General features: G+C 43.4%; 1 protein-coding gene across 4 annotated transcripts in view; it reads right to left on the bottom strand.

Annotated features, from left to right (window-relative positions):
- LOC115098599 (thioredoxin-like) overlaps positions 1-21,002 on the bottom strand; it is a 64,161-nt gene that overhangs the window by 30,799 nt on the left and 12,360 nt on the right. For all 4 annotated transcript variants that reach the window (XM_029615321.1, XM_029615304.1, XM_029615313.1 and 1 more), the window contains one exon: positions 20,214-20,318. In XM_029615321.1, the coding sequence (XP_029471181.1) occupies positions 20,214-20,318 (105 nt within the window). The remainder of the gene's footprint in view (positions 1-20,213; positions 20,319-21,002) is intronic.

Raw genomic sequence — 21,002 nt, 5'->3', positions numbered from 1 at the left:
CAGCAGTAAGCCAATCAGAGCAGGAGCTGCAAGCCTTGTTGATGCACACGTCAGGAGCACATTTTGTGGGCAGACCTAGCCAGCACTGCACAGCATCTCACGTGGGCGGAACGGGAAGAGCAGCACGGCATTGGAGCGCAACAGCAAAGGAATCCAGAGTGTGCAGCTACAGCCAGGTAGCAGGAGGGGAGGAATTAGGATGTAGGGAGGGGGAATGAGTGTGTGGTGACCAGAGATGTGCTGGGAGGAGGGAATCAGCGTGTGGGGGGCCAGAGATGTGCTCGGAGGGGTTACGGAGGGGGGGAATGAGAGTGTGGTGACCAGAGATGTGCTGGGAGGAGGGAATCAGCGTGTGGGGGGCCAGAGATGTGCTCGGAGGGGTTAGAGAGGTGGGAATGTGTGTGAGGGGCCAGAGATGTGCTTGGAGGGGGCTGAGGAGAGAGGAATGAGTATGTGGGGGCCAGAGATGTGCTAGGAGGGGTTAGGGAGGGGGGAATCAGTGTGTGTGGAGCCATAGATGTGCTCGGAGGGGTTACAGAGGGGGGGGAATGAGAGTGTGGGGACCAGAGATGTACTAGGAGGGGTTAGGGAGGGGGGAAAGAGTGTGGGGGCCAGAGATTTGCTTGTAGGGGGGTGGGGAGGGGGGTATGAGTATGTGAGGGCATTAACTGCTATAAAAAAATAAAATGTTTTTTTTTTACATCTGCTTCCCTTTCTAATTTTTTGCCATTTCCTTTAATATTGCCTTTTTTTCTATTTCTTTTCTCTCCACCTGTCTTCTTCCCTCAAACACACAGTCAGGTTCTCATTCTCACATGCATTTCTCTCTCACACACACATACACAGGCTCTCACTGGCACAGGCTGTCTGAGTCTCACACACAGGCTCTCTCACACCCCCACATGCTGCCTTGCTCAAGCACAGGCTCTCACTCTTACATGCTGTCTCTTTCACACACACAGAGGCTCTCACATGCTGTCTCTGCAAACACACACAGTCTCTCAACTCATCTCATACTCGCACACACCTCTCTCTCACCTCTGGGCCTCTTCTTTACGGGTTGCCACAGGATGGGCTCTGCAGCGGCCCTAGTCTTCCCGGCCCGCTGCCCCTCTTCTGCACGCAGCTGAAGCGCCTCCTCCTTCCTGCCCGTGCGGCTCCGGCAGTGTTGCCAGGTTTTCATGAACGAACAAGAACTTTTTTCCAAAAAAACAAGCCCAAAACACATGAGATTGAAACATTTTATTTTTTTATAGCAGTTAATGCCCTCACATACTCATACCCCTCTCCCCAGCCCCCTCCAAGCAAATCTCTGGCCCCCCACACTCTCATTCCCCCCCTCCCAGCACATCTCTGGCCCCCCACACTCTCATTCCCCCCCCTCCCAGCACATCTCTGGCCCCCCACACTCTCATTCCCCCCCCTCCCAGCACATCTCTGGCCCCACACACTCTCATTCCCCCCCCCAGCACATCTCTGGCCCCACACACTCTCATTCCCCCCCCCCCCCCCAGCACATCTCTGGCCCCACACACTCTCATTCCCCCCCCCCCCCAGCACATCTCTGGCCCCACACACTCTCATTCCCCCCCCCCAGCATCTCTGGCCCCACACACTCTCATTCCCCCCCCCCCCCAGCACATCTCTGGCCCCACACACTCTCATTTCCCCCCCCCCCCCCAGCACATCTCTGGCCCCACACACTCATTCCCACCTCCCTAACCCTCTCCGAGCACATTTCTGGCCCCCCACACCCTCATTCCCCCCCCCAGCACATCTCTGGCCCCACACACTCTCATTCCCCCCCCCCCTCCCAGCACATCTCTGGCCCCACACACTCATTCCCACCTCCCTAACCCTCTCCGAGCACATTTCTGGCCCCCCACACACTCATTCCCCCCCGTACATCCCCAGCCCCCACACACTCATTCCCCCCAGTACATCCCCGGCCCCCACACACTCATTACCCTCTCCCAACATACTAACTCCTTCCCTCCTGATACCTGGCTGTAGCTGCACACTCTGGATTCCTTTGCTGTTTTTCTCCAACGCTGTGCTGCTGGTCTTCCCGTTCCGCCCACGTGCGATGCTGTGCTGGCTGGGTCTGCCCACAAAATGTGCTCCTGACGTATGCATCAACAAGGCTTGCAGCTCCTGCTCTGATTGGCTTACTGCTGCAATATAGGGATAGGGTGCGCCTGCTATGGACAGGCTTCATCGCAGCAGCAGCAGCCAATCACTGTAACAGAGCACAAGTCCCGCCCAACTTGTGCTCTGTTACAGTCCGCCCTGATTCAGAGCACAAGTCCCGCCCAACAAGCCCAAAAAAACGCGACTGGCAGAAAAAATAGCCGCGGACCGGCAAAAAACCCCAACGGCCCGGTACCGGTGGTTGGGGACCCTGCTTTAGGCGACCCCTGTGTTGTGGTCGTTCGACCCCCGCCGGGGTCGCGACCCCCAGGTTGAGAACCGCTGACTTAGAGAATAACCACTGCCATTAGCAATGGTTACATGGAGTAGACTTAGTTTTTGGGTACTTGCCAGGTTCTTATGGCCTGGATTGGCCACTGTTGGAAACAGGATGCTGGGCTTGATGGATCCTTGGTCTGACCCAGTATGGCATTTTCTTATGTTCTAATGGACATGATGGGAAAACATACATCATCTCTCCTCTTGGCCATGTTTGAATTAATAAATCTATTCCTTTGCTTCCACATTTTCTACATCAGCTAAAACATCAATGGACTTAGAAATTTTTTGCAAGTCTCCATTTGATCCATCTGAGGGGGTTCCCCATTGTTTCACTATCATCTGAAACAACACTTGGCTGAATTCCCAGTTGCCTGGATCCAGAAGATTTCTTCTGAGGTAACTGGCTTGAAGGTTTTCTTGTAGATTTCTTTCTGCACAAAGAAATAAGAGATTTGTCTCTTCGGATATTTCGACTTTGTGTACTCCCCCTGTTTGTTTACAAAGAATTCTCCAAGCTTTGCCCTATAGAAGTGGAAGAAAGTGATATATTGCTAACCTTATTGCTCTGGTTTCCAGTCTTTTGATTGCCTCCTTGTACTATTTCTTTCTGACAACGCGCTCCCCCCATCTTGTTAATAACTATGGTTTAATGTCCTCAATGATGGTTCTAGACTTACTCCTTTTTCTAGGTTCTCTGTTTTTGACTCCCAAGCAATACTTCCCTTTGCTGAATCAGGAAGGGGATACCACACTCGATTTTGTGTTTGTGGTGGCCAACGAGATAGGAGAAAACTCTGCAGAGGTCTCATGTGAGCTATGAACCATGAAACTAGATCTATTGTTTCTGTCATTGCTCCTAATATTTGAAGATAGCACCAAAGGCCTGCTCTTTATGATGAAAATTGTTTTATTTGCTCAATAACCTTGACCATGCGCTTTGATGTTAGAAATACTCATACCTCCTTGGTATTGAATTGTACATTCAAATATTCTAAAGACTGGTCTGGGTGAAGATTGCTTTTTATTAAACTGATTATCCACCATAAACTTTCTAAGAATGTTATTACTCTGGGGGGCGCTCTTCCGTGGCCAACCAAGATGGACATATGATTGAGAAGCTCTCTACCCCTGATCACTAATTCCATCTTACAGCATTGCTACTTGCTTGTTTTTTTGTTATCTTTGGCTGTTACACTGCACAGTAATCTCCACAGATGGCGACTAAACAAAAAACTATGGACTTGAAACAGTTTTCATTTAGCAAACAGACCTCTGAATCTTTCTGCACTGATGGTAGCCAGGCTGCAGAAAATACGGGAGGCCCTGCCCTGGAAGATGCCGCATCAGCATCCTTCACTATCTCAGGCACCACTGATCTACAGACAAGAGAAGAACTATGGGGCTGGTTTTTAGAGTTCCAAGCTGATATGAAACAGCACAAAAAAAAAAAAAAAAACCGACGTCCTAAACTCCATAATCGGAGGTTTGGGATGATTTGGCAGCCCTGGGCTCCCGTATCGACAACATCGACATTCACGTTGAAGGCATGCTCACATCATTAATAATTTAACAGCACAGCAGAAGCAAATACAAAATGAGACTGCAATACTTGCTGAAAAATTGGAAGACCTTGAAAACCACTTGCAGCGCTGCAATTTGAGAATTCAGGGGGTACCCAAAACTGCAGATTATAAAGATGGCATGGCAGTGGCACTGAATATATGCACCTTCATTCTCTCAACTATGGGGTCTGACGCCTCGACTGCTGATGGCCCTATGTTGCCGATGAAAACCAAATGTGCACACAGGGTGTTGGGCCCTAAACCAAAATTTTGTGTATGCAGTTTTATTCAAAAATCTCTCATCTTCGAAGTAGCTGAATTGCAATGGGAGGGAGACCCCCATTGCTGTTTTTCATGATCTTCCACAATCTATCCTTCGCAAGTGCTACGAGCTACAGGAGGTGACCCACACGCTGTGGGATGAGCAAGTCCCTTACTGGTGGGCTGTCCCCTTTGGCTTACATTTTATGGTTAAAGGTGTAACATATCAAGTGAAAACAGTTCCAGGTGCTGTGGAAGCCTTCATGCAAGCAAATATTTCTTTCAGCTTTCCTGTATCTAAGATGGCATCTGGAGCATCTAAAATGGATACATACCTAAAATGGAAACCCACTGGAAAAGGAGGCAGGAAGCTGCAACAGCAGTCAGAAGACTCTCCTGCAGCTCTGTCTGGTCAGGGCCGACGTGTGCAACTGTTTCTTTGTCTCAGTTTCAATTGCCTCTTCTGGAACCTGGCTGCTATATTTTTTGCAGTATTAATGGTCTGGCAGGTAGTTCTTGTTATATTGATAATTTTGCAATGTTTTTTATTGTATTTTTCAAGCTTAACTGATGGACAATTACTATTATTTCTTGAATAATGTTCTTATTGGATGATCGGGGAGGACTGGCTTCTATTCCACCTTGGTTTTTCACTTATGTCCCACAGGGGGTGGCAGATCTGCCATGGAGGTTGGGCAGATTGCGAATTTGGTGGTGGTGGAGGGGAGGGGGGGGGATTCTGTTACTGCACATAAATTTTTGGGGCAGATTGCACTTACATTTTTACATAGATCACCAGAGCGTGGCAACTGGGGTCATGGGGTGTGGTTTTCTATAATGTTTAATGGAGACTAGGATTTTTTTCCCTTAATGTTAAAGGCCGCAATTCATTTTAGAAACACCAGTTTTTTGGGGACCTAATAGCCTACAAAACTTCCATTGTATTTTTTTTAATTTTTTTTTTACAGGAGACTCACCCATGGAAAAGGCACGAGCATCTCCTTTTTCATAAAGACTACCTGCACCCATTTTTGGCGGCTAGCACTATAGGGGCTCAGTATTCTGGGTGGCCATCTTGATTTCTAACTTTTTTACATACAAAGTGCTCTTTCGGCTTCAGAACCAGGTGGCAGATTTTTATTGCTAAAAATTAGCGTGGGCAGAGACATACTCGCACTTGTTAATTTATATTCTCCTAATTCTGCCCAATCCACATTTCTGGAAGCACTGGATATTATTTTACTCTCTCATGCTGAGAGAGTGGAAACTTTGACCTTTCTAAAAACCCTACTCTATTTTGTATTTATTTAAAAACTTTTCTATACCGTCATTAAGTTAACTCACCATCACAACGGTTTACAGAAAGGCACAATAAGGAAAAACTATAATTGGTATAGATTACAAATTATACATGTGCCAACAACGAATGGTAACATATTATAATAAGAAAGGACTGTGTGTTAATTAAGGCTTATATGTCGGTTGAAAAACTGTCAAGCGGTTCAAATCTAGCGTTAATATGCAATTGGAGATATTAGAGGAAAAAAACTGATTACTTGGTGCGTCCTTATCTCTAGAGAACTCGCAGCAGTTGCCATAGTCCTTACAAGGGGAAGGAAGATGCTTTGCTCATTAATATCTCAGTGGAGTCTACTTGATATCTGGAGACAGAGATACCCTAAATCTCAAGTATATACCTTTTGTTCATCGTCCCAAGGGTCTTATTCCCATATTGATTATTTTCTTATTGACAAACTGTTGCAAAATCGAGTAGTAGCGGTGAATATAGGGAACATTACCTAGTCCGACCATGCACTCGTTTGGCTGGATATTTCTTTTCAGGATTTGGATTGTGGTCAATAATTCTGGTGTCTTAATGAAAGTTTGTTACAAGATGACATTTGTTGATTCTCTAGGGGAGCAAATGTTAAGAGTATTTCTAGCTCCATGCCCATACTTCTATGTCTAAAGATGTGACTCGGGATTGTTCTGAAGCAGTAGCGAGAGGCCTTTTAATTTGTCAGGTTACCCATTGCAAAAGGGCAATGGAATTTAAGTGGTCTCGACTATTGAATGAGATCCAATCCAAGTCCATATTTTGCAGATTATCTCTGGCTCGATCAGAACTGCAGTCACCAGATGATGCTAAATTGATTCATAGGGTAGAATTAACTAAGCAGGAATATTTTTTTTGTGGTGGGGGGGGGGGGGGGGGGGAATCAAGGCTGGCCAATATTTAGTGAGGCATCCAGAAGCTTTACATATCTAGAGCTCTTTTGCCATAGTTAAAACTGCACAGGGGGATATGGTTAACAAATCTGCAGAAATTCAGAACTGCTTTATGCAGTTATACACTACCCTTTACAGTACAGAGGCAGCCATTGCTGATGCTGATACGGACACATCTTAATACCATATCACTTCCCTGCCTCACCTCTGAACAGAGTTTTTTGGATGGTCCAATCAGCACAGTTGAGATTCTGCAGGTCATTAAGAACCTGAAGGTGGGCAAATCACCAGATTTGGATGGGCTGTCTAGTGATTATAAGCATTTTTCCCATACTTTGGTTACTCCTTTGACTGGCATGTTCAAATCTCTCTGGGAGGGGGGCTCTCTTGCAATAAATACTAATGTGGCTGGCATTTCTGTTATTGCAAAGCCTGGCAGAGATCCCATCCTCTGTGGGTCCTTACCGTCTGATCTCTTTAATTAATTTGGACCTTAAGATTTTAACAAGGGTCCTAGCTTAATGTCTAAATGGGATCTTACCTCAGCTGGTGTACCATGATCAAGTGGGCTTCATTCCCAGTCAGCAGCAGATAATGTTCACAAAATTGTTGACTTGTCATGGTGGGTGTGTAAAGAACATATCCCTATTTTACTGTCTATTGATGCAGAGAAAGCCTTTGACATGGTGCACTTGTCTTTCCTATTCAAGACATTTACAGAAAATGCAGTTTGGCCCTTTTTTTCTCCAGGAAACAGAGAGTAGGATTAAATGGTCAATTTTCTCAGTGGAAAAGGGTAAACAGTGGAGTGCCTCAGGGATCTCTACTTGGACCGGTGCTTTTCAATATATATATAAATGATCTGGAAAGGAATACGACGAGTGAGGTTATCAAATTTGCGGATGATACAAAATTATTCAGAGTAGTTAAATCACAAGCAGACTGTGATACATTACAGGAGGACCTTGCAAGACTGGAAGATTGGTCATCCAAATGGCAGATGAAATTTAATGTGGACAAGTGCAAGGTGTTGCATTTAGGGAAAAATAACCCTTGCTGTAGTTACACGATGTTAGGTTCCATATTAGGAGCTACCATCCAGGAAAAAGATCTAGGCATCATAGTGGATAATACTTTAAAATCATCAGCTCAGTGTGCTGCAGCAGTCAAAAAAGCAAACAGAATGTTAGGAATTATTAGGAAGGGAATGGTTAATAAAAACGGAAAATGTCATAATGCCTCTATATCGCTCCATGGTGAGACCACACCTTGAATATTGTGTACAATTCTGGTCACCGCATCTCAAAAAAGATATAGTTGTGATGGAGAAGGTACAGAGAAGGGCAACCAAAATGATAAAGGGGATGGAACAGCTCCCCTATGAGGAAAGGCTGAAGAGGTTAGGGCTGTTCAGCTTAGAGAAGAGACAGCTGAGGGGGGATATGATAGAGGTCTTTAAGATCATGAGAGGTCTTTAATGAGTAGATGTCACTCGGTTATTTACACTTTCAAATAATAGAAGAACTAGGGGGCATTCCATGAAGTTAGCAAGTAGCACATTTAAGACTAAACGGAGAAAATTCTTTTTCACTCAACGCACAATAAAGCTCTGGAATTTGTTGCCAGAGGATGTGGTTAGTGCAGTTAGTGTAGCTGGGTTCAAAAAAGGTTTGGATAAGTTCTTGGAGGAGAAGTCCATTAATGGCTATTAATCAAGTTTACTTGGGGAATAGCCACTGCTATTAATTGCATCAGTAGCATGGGATCTTCTTAGCGTTTGGGTAATTGCCAGGTTCTTGTGGCCTGGTTTGGCCTCTGTTGGAAACAGGATACTGGGCTTGATGGACCCTTGGTCTGACCCAGCATGGCAATTTCTTATGTTCTTAGGATTTGGTGAGAGAGATAATAGTGGTGAGGCTGCTTAGCAGTAGTGATCATAATGATGAAATTTGAATTAATTACTGGAAAGGGGGGCAATAAGTAAATCTATAGCTCTATCACTAAATTTTCAAAAGGGAAACTTTGATAAAATGAGAAAAAGTTAGAAAAAAAAAACTGGAAAGGTACAGCTACAAAAGGTGAAAAGTGTACAACAGGCATAGACGTTGTTTAAAAATACCATCCTAGAAGCACAGCCCAGATGTATTCCACGCATTAAGAAAGGTGGAAGGAAATCCAAAAGATTGTCAGTATGGTTAAAAGGTGATGTGAAAGAGGCTATTTTAGCCAAAGATCTTCCTTCAACAATTGGGAGAAGGATCCATCTGAAGAAAATAGGGAAAAGCATAAGCATTGGCAAGTTAAATTGAAAACATTGATAAAACAGGCTAAAAGAATTTGAAAAGAATGTGGCTGTAGAGGCAAAACTCATTTAAAAAAAAAAACTTTTTAAAATATATCTGAAGAAGGAAGCCTGTGAGGGAGTTGGACTGTTAGACGATCGAGGGGTTCAAGGGGCACTTAGGGAAGATGAGGCCTTCGCGGAAAGAATAAATGAATTCTTTGTTCCAGTGTTTACTGAGGAGGATGTATGGTAGATACCCATTCTGGAGACTGTTTTCAAGGGTAACTATTCAGACGAACTGACCCAAATCACGGTGAACCTGGAAAATGCAGTAGGCCAGATTGATAAACTGAAAAGAAGCAAAGTCACCTGGACTGGCTGATATATATCCCAGGGTTCTGAAAGAACTCAAAAAATGAAATTTCAGACCTCTTACAAGTAATTATTAACTATCAATAAAATCATTCATTGTACCCGAAGACTGGAAAGTGGCCAATGTAACTCTAATATATAAAAAGGGATACAGAGGTGGTCTGGCAAACTATAGACCGGAAAGCCTGAACTCAGTGCCAGAAAAATTGTGGAAACTATTATAAAGAATAAAATCACAGAACATATAGAAAGACATGATTTAATGTGACACAGCCAGCATGGATTTACCCAAGGGGAATCTTGCCTCATGTTTTTGAAGAGGTGAAGAAAGCAGAGTTACTTACCTGTAACAGGTGTCCTCCGAGTACAGCAGGATGTTAGTCCTCACACAAAGGTGACATCATCAGTTGGAGCCGGACACAGAAAACTTATGCCCAGCATGCCCTATACCACGCGTCCACACGGGGTTCCTCTTCAGCATCCTTCACTCTATGTCCGAAGAGATTCTCTCCAGTGCACAGCACTTCAGTGAGTTGTTCCTGTACCTCTGATCTGAGATCAGAGGCCCGCAGCCATGCCACTCTATGGGTGCCAATTCCCGCTGCAAAGACCCTTGATGCCTTTTTGAAAACATTGTAGGTTGCACGGACCTCGTGTTTTCCACACTACAAACACTTGTGCACCAGCGACATAAGGGTGTCTTGCTGCTGTTGAGGCAGCTGTTCAGCCACTTCCTGCACCTGCTGCCTGATGTAACGTGAATTTTGGCTCATGTAGAGCTGGTAGACAGCAATGTGGGCAATAAGCATGGCGCCTTAGAACACCTTCCTCCCAAGAGCATCCAATACTCTGTGGTTCTTCCCCAGGGGCACTGAGAAGTGGGTATGAGAGCGCTTAGCCTTCGAGGGTGGATTCAGCCACCACTGATTGGTGGGGCTGCTAACGCTTATCAAATCCAGCAGCCTTTTGAACAAGGTAAACTCTGTCTGCCTTCCTATTTACGGGAGGCATTGTAAGGGGGTGTTCCCAAATCCTTAGCAGCAACTCCATAAGATTCTCATGTATCGGGACCACCATGATGATCTGAAGAGGCTCCACAAGCTGAAGAACTTCAAGCATTTTGTGCCTAGCATCTTCTTCACCATAACAATACCTGCAAAGGTAAAGTCCTCAGGAGGGGCCTTCCTCCACTCATCTGGAGAAGTAGGGTCCGATGGGAGACCATCCGAATCCTCAGGGGAGGATTCTGTCTGATAACCCCCCCCCCAAGGGATCATAGGGACCCTCACCCTCACTGTATAATACAGGAGAGGTTCGCCCTAGGTGCTTGGCTGACATCCAGAGGTGCAGGCACAGATGGAACTGGATGGGGGACTACTGGTCTCTGTGTCTCTGCCAGTCTCAACAAAGCTTCCTCCTTGGAGGAACCGGTGATGAGCACCGTATCAGTAGTGGGAGGCCTCTGTGTACCACCAGGCACCAATGCCGATGGAGAACTGACGCCAACTGGTTCAGTAAGCTACCAATAAGCACACTGAACTTCTCCAGAAGCGGTACAAGCACAGGTGGTACCAACTCCGGTGCTGTCTGAGCCATGGGACTGAAGCCTTGAAGCGCTCGTTCCACCACCAACTGGACTCTATGCTCCAGCTCCTCTTAAATGTTGCCGATGCCAATACAGACCTGGAGACAGGATCTGCCTCGGACCTGTAAGCAGGATCAGCAATTGGCACCAGGACCACTGGAGACTGTCGCAGACCTGGGGCATCAATGGAGTTTTGACCCTCACCACAGCAGAAGTTGGCGAGTCCCCGTACATCGACTGTGATCGGTACCGATGCTTCTTGGTCTTCCCCCAGTGCAGAGGTCAAGGACAATAAACTCAACGTCCTCAGCCTGGAGGAGGTCAACACAGTTGGTTTCCAACACCCCTATCCACCAGTGACCTTGATGGAAAAGAAAGTCCTGCCGAAGTCGATGGCATGATGTCCACTGATGCGGCTCCTAGTTTCTCCGATGCCAATGCGTCAGACTTCTTTGATCCAAAGAGGTTATCCATCTTGTTGAGTTGAAGCAGACGTCCCTTCGAGAACATCTAGGCACACAAACGGCAAAACCTGTCATGCAATGCCCCCAGGAAGAGGATGCAAACTTCATGAGGCTCGGTGATAGACATGGTCCATGGGCACCGGGGGCATCTTTGGAAGCCAGATGTGGCCCTGACAGGATGAAAAAATTGTGAAAAATACAAATGATGGCGGTGGGTGTTTATGGAAGACAGGCACCACCACCATTGGGAGAACAGACTGCAAAAAAAAAAAAAAAAAAACCTTACACGAACACCAAAAACCCTGACTGGGGACACTACGGGGAAGCACAGAGAGGGACCTCGCAATGGACTTTTGGAGAGAGACAGTGAAAAACCACAAAAAAAAAAAAAAGGTTTTCCATGAGGCAAAAAGCCAAAAGTTTTAGAGCTCAATCCAGCCACAATGCTGACAGTTCTACGGCAAAAAAGAGAATAAAAAGGAACCCAGTGTGGATACGTGGTAAAGGGCATGATGGGTGTGCCTATGTTTTTTTGTGTCAGGCTCTGATGATGTCAACCATGTGTGAGGACTACCATCCTGCTTGACCTTGGAGAGGCATTTGACAAAGTCCCTCATGAGAGGCTTCTAAGAAGACTAAAATGTCATAGGATAGGAAGTGATGTCCTGTTGATTGCAAACTGGCTAAAAGACAGGAAATAAAATAGGATAAAGGTAAACAGTGGAGTGCCTCAGGGATCTGTACTTGAACTGGTGCTTTTTAATATATTTATAAATTATCTGGAAAGAGGTAAGACGAGTGAGGTGATCAAATTTGCAGATGACACAAATCATTCAAAGTAGTTATATCGTATGCGGATTGTCATAAATTGCAGGAGAACTTTGCGAGCCTGGAAGTTTGGGCATCCATATGGCAGATAAAATATGATGTGGACAAATGCAAGGTGATCCACATAGGGAAAAATAACCCATTCTGAAGCTACACGATTTTGGGTTCCATTTTAGAAATTACCACCCAGGAAAAGATCTGGGCATCATAGTTGATATTACAATGAAATTGTTGGCTCAGTTTGCTGTGGTGGCCAAAAAAGCAAACAGAACATTAGGAATTATTAGGTAGGGAATGGCAAACGTCATAATGCCTCTATCACTCAATGGTTAGACCGCACTTTAATACTGTGTGCAATTCTGGCCGCCACATCTCAAAAAAGATATAGTTGCACTGGAGAAAGTACAGAGAAGTGTGACCAAAATGAGAAAGGGCATGGAACAGCTCCCCTATGAGGAAAGGCTAAAGAGGTTAGGGCTGTTCCGCATGGAGATCAGACGACTGAGGGAGATTATGATAGAGGTCTACAAAATCATGAAAGAACTTGAACGGGTAAATATGAAATGATTATCTACTCTTTCGGATAATACAAGGACTAGGGAGCATTCCATGAAGTTAGAAAGTAGCATATTTAAAACGAATCAGAATTTTCTCCTTTTCACTCAACGCATAATTAAACTCTGGAATTCATTGCCAGAGGATGTGGTTAAGGCAGCCAGACATGTTTCTAGAGAAGTCAAACTTATTAACCAAGCCACTATTGGAAAAAGGATACTGGGATTGATGGACCTTCAGTCTGAGCCAGTATGGCAATTCTTACACACTGAAGGAAGGAAGATTAGCATAACCAGATCTGAGATAGGTAGGACTCTACAGAGGAGAGCTGGATTGAGATAGAAAGGGGGAGAGAGAGAGAGAGAGTGTTGAGAAGGAGATTTGCAAAAATATCTAGAAGACTAAGAATATTTTTGTATTTATTTTATTTAAAGGATTTATTTTCTGCACATATCACAAGTAGTTCATGGCAGAGTACTATAATTTTATATATCTATAGATATCTCGATATATATCTATATAGATATAATTGAATAAAACAAACTATATAAACAAACCTGTCTGCTGTAAATCCTGAGAGAGAAATACGTAAATGGGGAGCATATCTGCATCCTATCCATCAACAGATAAAGCTTGTTTGAATAACTTTGAAAGCAAAGTTATAGCATTTTCTGAGACTTAAATCAACTTTTTGAACCCATGTGCTTAAAGTTCAGTGTGGGTCTCTGCTTGTTTCCTTTACTTTACCTTGTTCTTGACAACTACCTTCAGGAAAGATGCATCAGCACTTACATGATGTACAAGAAAATGATTTAAGTTCCTCCTTATGTTAGTGTATGCAAGTCTAGCTAATGAAGACCTTTTTAAGTAACTGTAATTGGAGCTGAAATGCCATGCCTTGACTCCTGATAACTTATTAATAAATGCTGAACTCCACTAAATATGTAGAATAAAAGCAAGGGGCAGAAATATTCATATATTGAAACAAAAAACAAACCAAAAATGATATGGCTGTTTAGCACAAAGCAAGTAGTGTTAGGTTGGGCAAGACTCACTGAACTTGAACAACGGGTTCCAATGATATTTATATTTCCTATGGGGAGCCCCTAACTAGCTCAGAGCCAGAATGTTCAGATCGAAATGTGAGTTGAGTGAATGACAGATTTACACTTAATATTGAAAGATTCAGAGATGATCATTTTCAAAGCCATTTCTGTAGGCAAGGCGGTGATTTAGCCGGAGAAATGGGCTTTTTGAAAATTGCCCACCCATTTGTAGGTAAAAGAACATGCGTAAGTCCACTATAAGGGGAGGCGCTCCTGGAAGCAGGGTTTGGAACTACATGCACACTTCAGAATTCTCAAAGGTATGCGCATAGTTTTGACCATGAAAACCACTCAATTTTGTGCATGTGCAAACTCAGAGCAAAGTCTATGGATAAAAGTACCCACCAACTTTGCATTTTTCAAACTGCCCACATCCCTGCATAGACCGTGGCTACTTTTTACCCATGGAATTTGAACTAATTTTGAAAAATGGAAGTATGCACATACTTTTACTTTGAAAATTGGCAAAGGAAACTTACCCACACAACTTTGCACCTCCTTTTCATGTGAAAACTTGAAGTAAAACAAGTGTCAATCGGCACCCAACCCCAAACCCAGGACAGAACATATGTTTGAGAGGATAGGGGAAATTAGAGATGAATGAAGAAGGTGAGGCAAAGAAATTATAGAGGAGGAGGTTGCCTATTTGCAACATGGGGACAAGAGGAGATTGGAATGAAGTGGGGTGGAATGGAATTAATTCCAAAGGATGGAAAAATGGAAATGGGGTAGGAAACTGGAGATTGAGGAAGACAAATACAGTTGAGCAAACAAACTGCCAAGATTGATTGCACAGGCTTTAAAAAGGTATCAAAATTAATTTGGTGCAACCACCAAACAGAAGTCGAGAATGAAACTAATCACACATACACAGTCAAGGGAAAGGTGTGTCATAGTAAACTGGTGATTTAGAAAAGGACTCCAATCCAATGATATTCAACTTATCAGTAGTTTAATGAAGGTTTGATAAGCAATCCACAACCTGATGGGAAGGCAACAAGCATGTAAATATCTGAATATAGCTAAAAAAAAATTCAATTTGTATTCCACAATAAGTTCCCCAAAACAGGCTGCATTTCGGGGATAGCTGTGTCTGGAGGGACAGGGACAACCACAGGTTATTTTACAAATGTGGGTCTTGAGTTAACATTGACAGGACATAGTTTACATGTTCACCGTCAGAGAACAATTATAAAAAGGTATATATATATATATATATATATATATATATATATATATATATCAAATTGCAAATTTAGCATTTAGCTACCAAAATAAACTATTACATTTTGTTAAAAATTAGATTATGGTTTGGCCGTTACATTTTGGATGTATTGGCATGATAATGAGAATTTACAATCTTGCTTGGTTCCTTAGTTTTCCAGCCTTTCCATCCTGAAACAGATGCTGCTACATAGATTGCAGAATTACATGATAATATAATTATATATTGTTACATGAAGACAGTTTGTTCTGCCTCAGCTGTTTTTACCTCCAGCAACTCTTTTGCTCATCCAGGGTGCTGCTGAGTAAACTAAGATCCCCATTTGCTACAGGGCTGGAGAAGACATCTCTGAAGTTGAACTATCAGTGTTCCTCTGCAGTTGCCTGTGTTTTCCGCATGCTTGTAGAAAGCCAACTTCATCATTCTTAAGAATCTCTGCACCCTATACCTCACTATCATTGACAATCAAGGCAAAATGTAAGGGACAGAAAGGAGTAGCCTAGTGGCTAGAGCAGCAGGCTGTGAACCAGGTAAGCCAAAGATCAAATCCAACTACTGCTCCTTGTGACTTTGGGCAAGTCATTTTACCCTCTGTTGCCTCAGGTACAAACTTAGGGGATCATTTACTATGCCGTGTGATGTTTCCTCGCGTAAGGGAAAAATATCACAAATGAGCATTCCAGTGATATTTGCCCCCTCCCCCTGTAAAATATTATGGTAACTTCCCCATATTTTTTTCTCACAGAAAAGAAAAAATATCATGGGGAAACATGAAAAAAAAAAAAAAAAAAGGGTTTGCCCAGGGCCACTATCATTTTAAAGGTGGGATTTTCCATGACCCAGAAAATCTCACCCTTGCATTGTGTCAAAATACCCCTCAGAGTCAGGGCCCAAAAGTAGAAATAAAAAAAGTTATACAATTGCATGTTGATGCCCCTCCCCCAACCATTTCTTTTCCCCACTGCTCCAAATACCCCAATCCAAAATACTTCTCTACCCCCAGTGGACCCCTTCCCCCCAGAGCACCTAGTACCTGGTGATCTAGTGTCTTCCCCCCCCCCCAAACATAAAAAAGAGCCTTGTGGTTTAGTGACCTACCCCCTGCTCTAAACCACACCCTATAAAGGGCAAAGGCTGGCCGGTGCCATTTTGAAAAATAGTATCAACCCAGCTTGGAGTTTAGAAGGCCCACAAGGCCACCACAGAGTCACTTTTTCCAGTCCCTAAAAGCCATTTCTTCCACTGCTGCTGCTCTCTCCCCCCAACCAGGGGCCCATTTTGGTGCAACAACTTCTATGGCCTCAGCCCAAATTCTGCAGAGAAGTGAAATTCTACACCCATTCTGCATTGTGCAGAATTCCCCAGGAATAAAACAGTAGTTAAATTAACGATCTAGCAGTGATAAGGAAGAGAAAGAGAATTTGAAAAGATGCTTGCCGTGGAAGCAAAAATGCATGATAAAAACATTTTCAGGTATATTCGAGTTAAAAAGCCTGTGAGGGAGTCAGATGGACTATTAGATGATCAAGGGGGTAAAATGGATATTTAGGGATAACAGCCATAGAGGGACTAAATGAATTCTTTGCTTTTGTATTCACTGAGGAAGATTAAGAGATATACCCATGCCAGAAATGATATTCAAAAGGTGATGATGCAGAGGAACTAAAACAAATCTCCCCATTCTTTTAAGTGCTCGTAACCTGGATGTCGTAGTTGACTCCCCTCTATCTACTTGTCCACACATTTATTCGCTTTGCTTACTTTAAACTTGCTGAAGCCTATCCTAGCCGCTCATGATTTTGTACCATGACCCAGTTTTTCATCTTATCATTGCTCAACTACTGCGACAGCTTGTTTTTAGTTCTGCCTGACTCCCATCATCAGGCTCCACAGTTAATTCAGAATTCTGCAGCTGGACTGATTTCTGGTTCCTCCCCACACAATCACATTTCCCCAATCCTTGAAGGCTTACACTGGATCCCAGTTGTCTGGTGAGAGAAATTTAAAGTTCCAACCATGGTCTTTAAAGCCCTTCATGGACTTTTACTGCTCAATATTCAATCTTCTATTCAACAATACATTCCAGGTCATCAACTAGGTTCTTCCTCTCAGCTGTTATTAGACATCCCCATGATTAACAACTCTTTGTAAAAGATGTTTTGGTATAGTAGGTCCAATCAGATAGAAAATGATCTACTTTGTTTTTGGAAACAGCTCAAAACCTGTCTTTTCTCCCAAGCTTTCCCAGGTTAGTGAGGGCTAGGAACTGGCATGGTCTGGGCACTAGTAGGTACTGTGCCTTCTGTTTGGTAGATTCACTGCAGATTTGTTTTGGGTTTCTATGCTGCTTTACCTGTTTGGAATTTACCTTTGCAATATTTTGTAACATTTACTTTGCATCCTGTACTTTTAGATATTTTGTTGATTGTATTTTTCCAATTTTATCATGTGTATTTAAGATTTTCAGATTAGCGGACTACAAATTATTTAAACAAACAAACTATAGTCCTGGGGGAATTCTGCACTACTGCAGAATTCAGAGTTTGTGCAAAATTCCCCCATCAACTTGCAGAATCCAGGCCACACCACCGCTACGAATGCTATTGCAGGCAGTACCATGGCAATAATCAATAATGGCTGTGTGAGCCTGCTGGAAGAGGTAATGCATGATCCCCGGAACCACGACAGGAGTCAACCTAGCTCCACAAGTCTGGCTAAACACCATACCTGGAAAGTCTCCGGGCAGGGAGGCATGAGCCCCGTCACGGAGCATGACGAGAGAGAGAGCGAGAGCGAACTATATGAGGGAGAACATGACTCTCTATATATCTACAACTGCAAGAGAGGCACTTTCAGCTCAGGGTGGGTGGGGCGGTATTACATTGGTTTGCCTAGGACACTTCAGACCCTTGCCCCGGCCCTGTGCAAAGCACTAGCAAGATCCAACCCTCCAGATGTTACAAAGGTAGGCTCCTCATGGGGTAAAAATTCCCAAGAAGTGTCCAAAATCCAAAAATTCTCTTCCTTCTGAGTGGGCAAACACTGGTGGCAATAGAATTCCAAAGCAACCATAACAAAACCTGCTATTGGAAATTTGTAAACTATCAGTTACCTAGTCTATGGTACCTGAAGACTGGAGGCTTGCCAATGTAACACCAATTTTTAAAAAGACATCAAGGATTGATCCGAGAAACTAGAGACCAGTGAATCTGACATCATTGGCAAGAAAAATGGTAGAATCTATCATAAAGAACAAACAATTGATGAACATATTGACGATACAAAGCCAACATGTATTTAGCCAAGAGAAGTCTTGTCTCACAAAATTTGCCACATTTTTTTTAGGGCCTAAATAAACATGTGGATAAAGGTGAGCCAGTTGATATATACTGTATCTGGATTTCCAGAAAGCATTTGACAAAAATCCCTCATGAGAGACTTCTTAGGAAATTACAGTCATGGGATAAACAGAGGTTTTGCACTGCCAACTGTTTAAAAAATAGAAACCAGACAGTAGGGCTAAATGGTAAATTTTCCCAGTGAAAAAAGGTGAATAGTGGAGTGCCCCAGGGTTCTGGGACCAATGCTTTTTAATATATTTATAAAAGAACTGGAAATGGGAACAAGTGAAGTGATCAAATTTGCTGATGACACAAAATTATTCAAAGTTGTTGAATCACAAGAGGAGTGAGAGAAATTGCAAGAGGACATTGCAAAACTGGGAGACTGAGCATGCAAATGGCATATAAAATTTAAATGTGCAGAAGTACAAAGTGATGCACTTAGGTAAGAGTAACTCAAATTATAGTTACACAATGCAAGGCTCCACATTAGGAGTCAACACTCAGAAAAAGGATCTAGGTGTCATCATTGAAAATATGTTGAAATCTTCTTGGTGTGCAGCAGCAGCAGCCAAGAAAGCAAATAGAATGCTAAGGATTGTTAGGAAAGGAATAGAGAATAAAACAGATTTTCATAATGCCTCTGTATCGCTCCATGGTGCGACCTCTACGCAGTTCGGGTCATAACATCTCAAAAAAAGATATAGCAGAATTAGAAAAGGTACAGAGAAGGGTGACCAAAATAATAAAGGGGATGGAACAATTCCCCTATGAAGAAAGGCTAAAGAGATTATGAGGTAATGAGTGGAGTGAAACGAGTAAAGGCTAATCAATTGTTTACTCTTTCGAAAACTACAATGATCAGTGGACCTACAATGAAGTTGCTAGGTAATACATTTAAAACTAATAAGAGAAAATACTTTTTTACTCAACAAATAAGCTCTGGAATTCCTTGCCAGAGGATGTGGTGAAAGCTATTATTGTAACTGCATTTACAAAAAGGATTGAACAAGTTCCTGGATGAAAAGTCCATAAAACTATTATAGAGTTGCAGAAATCTACTGCTTTTCCTTGGAATAAGCAGCATGGTATCTACTAGAGATGAGCTTCGTTTTTTTCTACCGGGACGTTTTTTTGGGTCGGACGCTTCGAGGTAAAGTTCGTTTTTCCTCTGGGTTTTTTTTTTGGGAAAACTAAACGGGGAAAAACAAAACCGGCCCAAAAAATGACGTGGGAAAATGAAGCTCCAAAAAACCCACCCCAAGCATTAAAATTCACTTTAATACATTAAATACAAATACCCCCCCCCCCACCACCACCACCATCCCGATCCCTCCCCAAGACTTACTAACATCCCTGGTGGTCCAGCGGGGTCCCGCGAGGGGTTTCTCTCTCCGTGCCGTCTGACTTTCGGACCTGCCTCGATCAAAATGGCGCCGGTAGCCCCTGTGACATAGTATGGGCAAAGGCTATCGGCGCCATTTTGATCGAGGCAGGCCCGAAAGTCAGACGGCACGGAGAGAGAAATCCCTCGCGGGACCCCGCTGGACCACCAGGGATGTTAGTAAGTCTTGGGGAGGGATCGGGATGGAGGGGGGGGGGGGTTGTATTACAATGAATTTTAATGCTTGGGGTGGTTTTTTGTACCAACCCGAAAAACTAATTTTCCTCGTAGTTTGGGGAAAATTAATTTTGGGGTTCGGGGCCCCCAAACCACAACAAATTAGGCAATTTCGTTGAAATTGCCTAATTTGTGATAAACGAATGCACATCTCTAGTATCTACCCACCCCTTGGGATCCTACCAGGTACCTGTGACCTGGATTGGCCACTGTTGGCAACAAGATACTGGACATGATGGACTTTGGTCTGTCTCAGTATGATTGTATGATGTTCAGAAAATGCAATAAATTATTTTTTTGCAACTTACTTCAAAATAGGGTGTCATATATCTGCATGGTCCACACCTTGGAGATGAGAAATAAAGAACTGAAAGTGAGTTGCCTGCCCGTCTCAATAACGAGTCCAGCTCTACCTGCAAAATAAAAAATACAGAAAGCTCAGTCCTTTGTTATATTTTGTTTGATTTAATGTTTGTTTTCTATTCTGTAAACCCCTTAGAGCTATTGGATAATGCGGTATATACATTTTTTAAATTAAATAAATATGGGGAACATCTGTTAGTATGCTGGTGAATGCTCCTAAGTGTTACTTATTCATGGGATCAATACATATTATGCAAATCTCCTAATAATAGGATCAGCTTGTCTTCTTATATAAAGAGTCAAAAAACAAAAAAGTTTAATCTCTCAGACTATGCCATATAAACAAATCAGCTTCTGGACTCATGAGGCAGGTATTTTTTCCCCCTCTTATCCTCCCTTACCATCACCATCTCTCTACTTCCTTCTCGCCATTGACCAGGTACCAATACACTTTTATTCACACACTACATTATTTAAATAGTTTTCTCATCTCACCAGTTGTATATTTTATAGTTTTCAGAAGCAAACATTCGTTTCATCTGAGGAAACAGGAAGAAAAAGAGAGGAACTTGGCTGGCTAGCTCAACACCTCCCAGAACGAGGGAGAGGGGGAGAGGGAGACTCTTGATAAGGCTCTCATACGGGCCGATAAAGTAAAATCGCGGGAGAGTGGGCAAGCGCCCGCTCTCCCGGCGCGCGCACAGGACACTCTCCTGTGCGTGCGATACAGTAAG

Source organism: Rhinatrema bivittatum, chromosome 1 (genome assembly GCF_901001135.1).
Source record: "Rhinatrema bivittatum chromosome 1, aRhiBiv1.1, whole genome shotgun sequence".
NCBI lineage: Eukaryota > Metazoa > Chordata > Amphibia > Gymnophiona > Rhinatrematidae > Rhinatrema > Rhinatrema bivittatum.
Note: the sequence above shows the minus strand (reverse complement) of the source record. Positions and strands in the feature narration are given on the sequence as shown.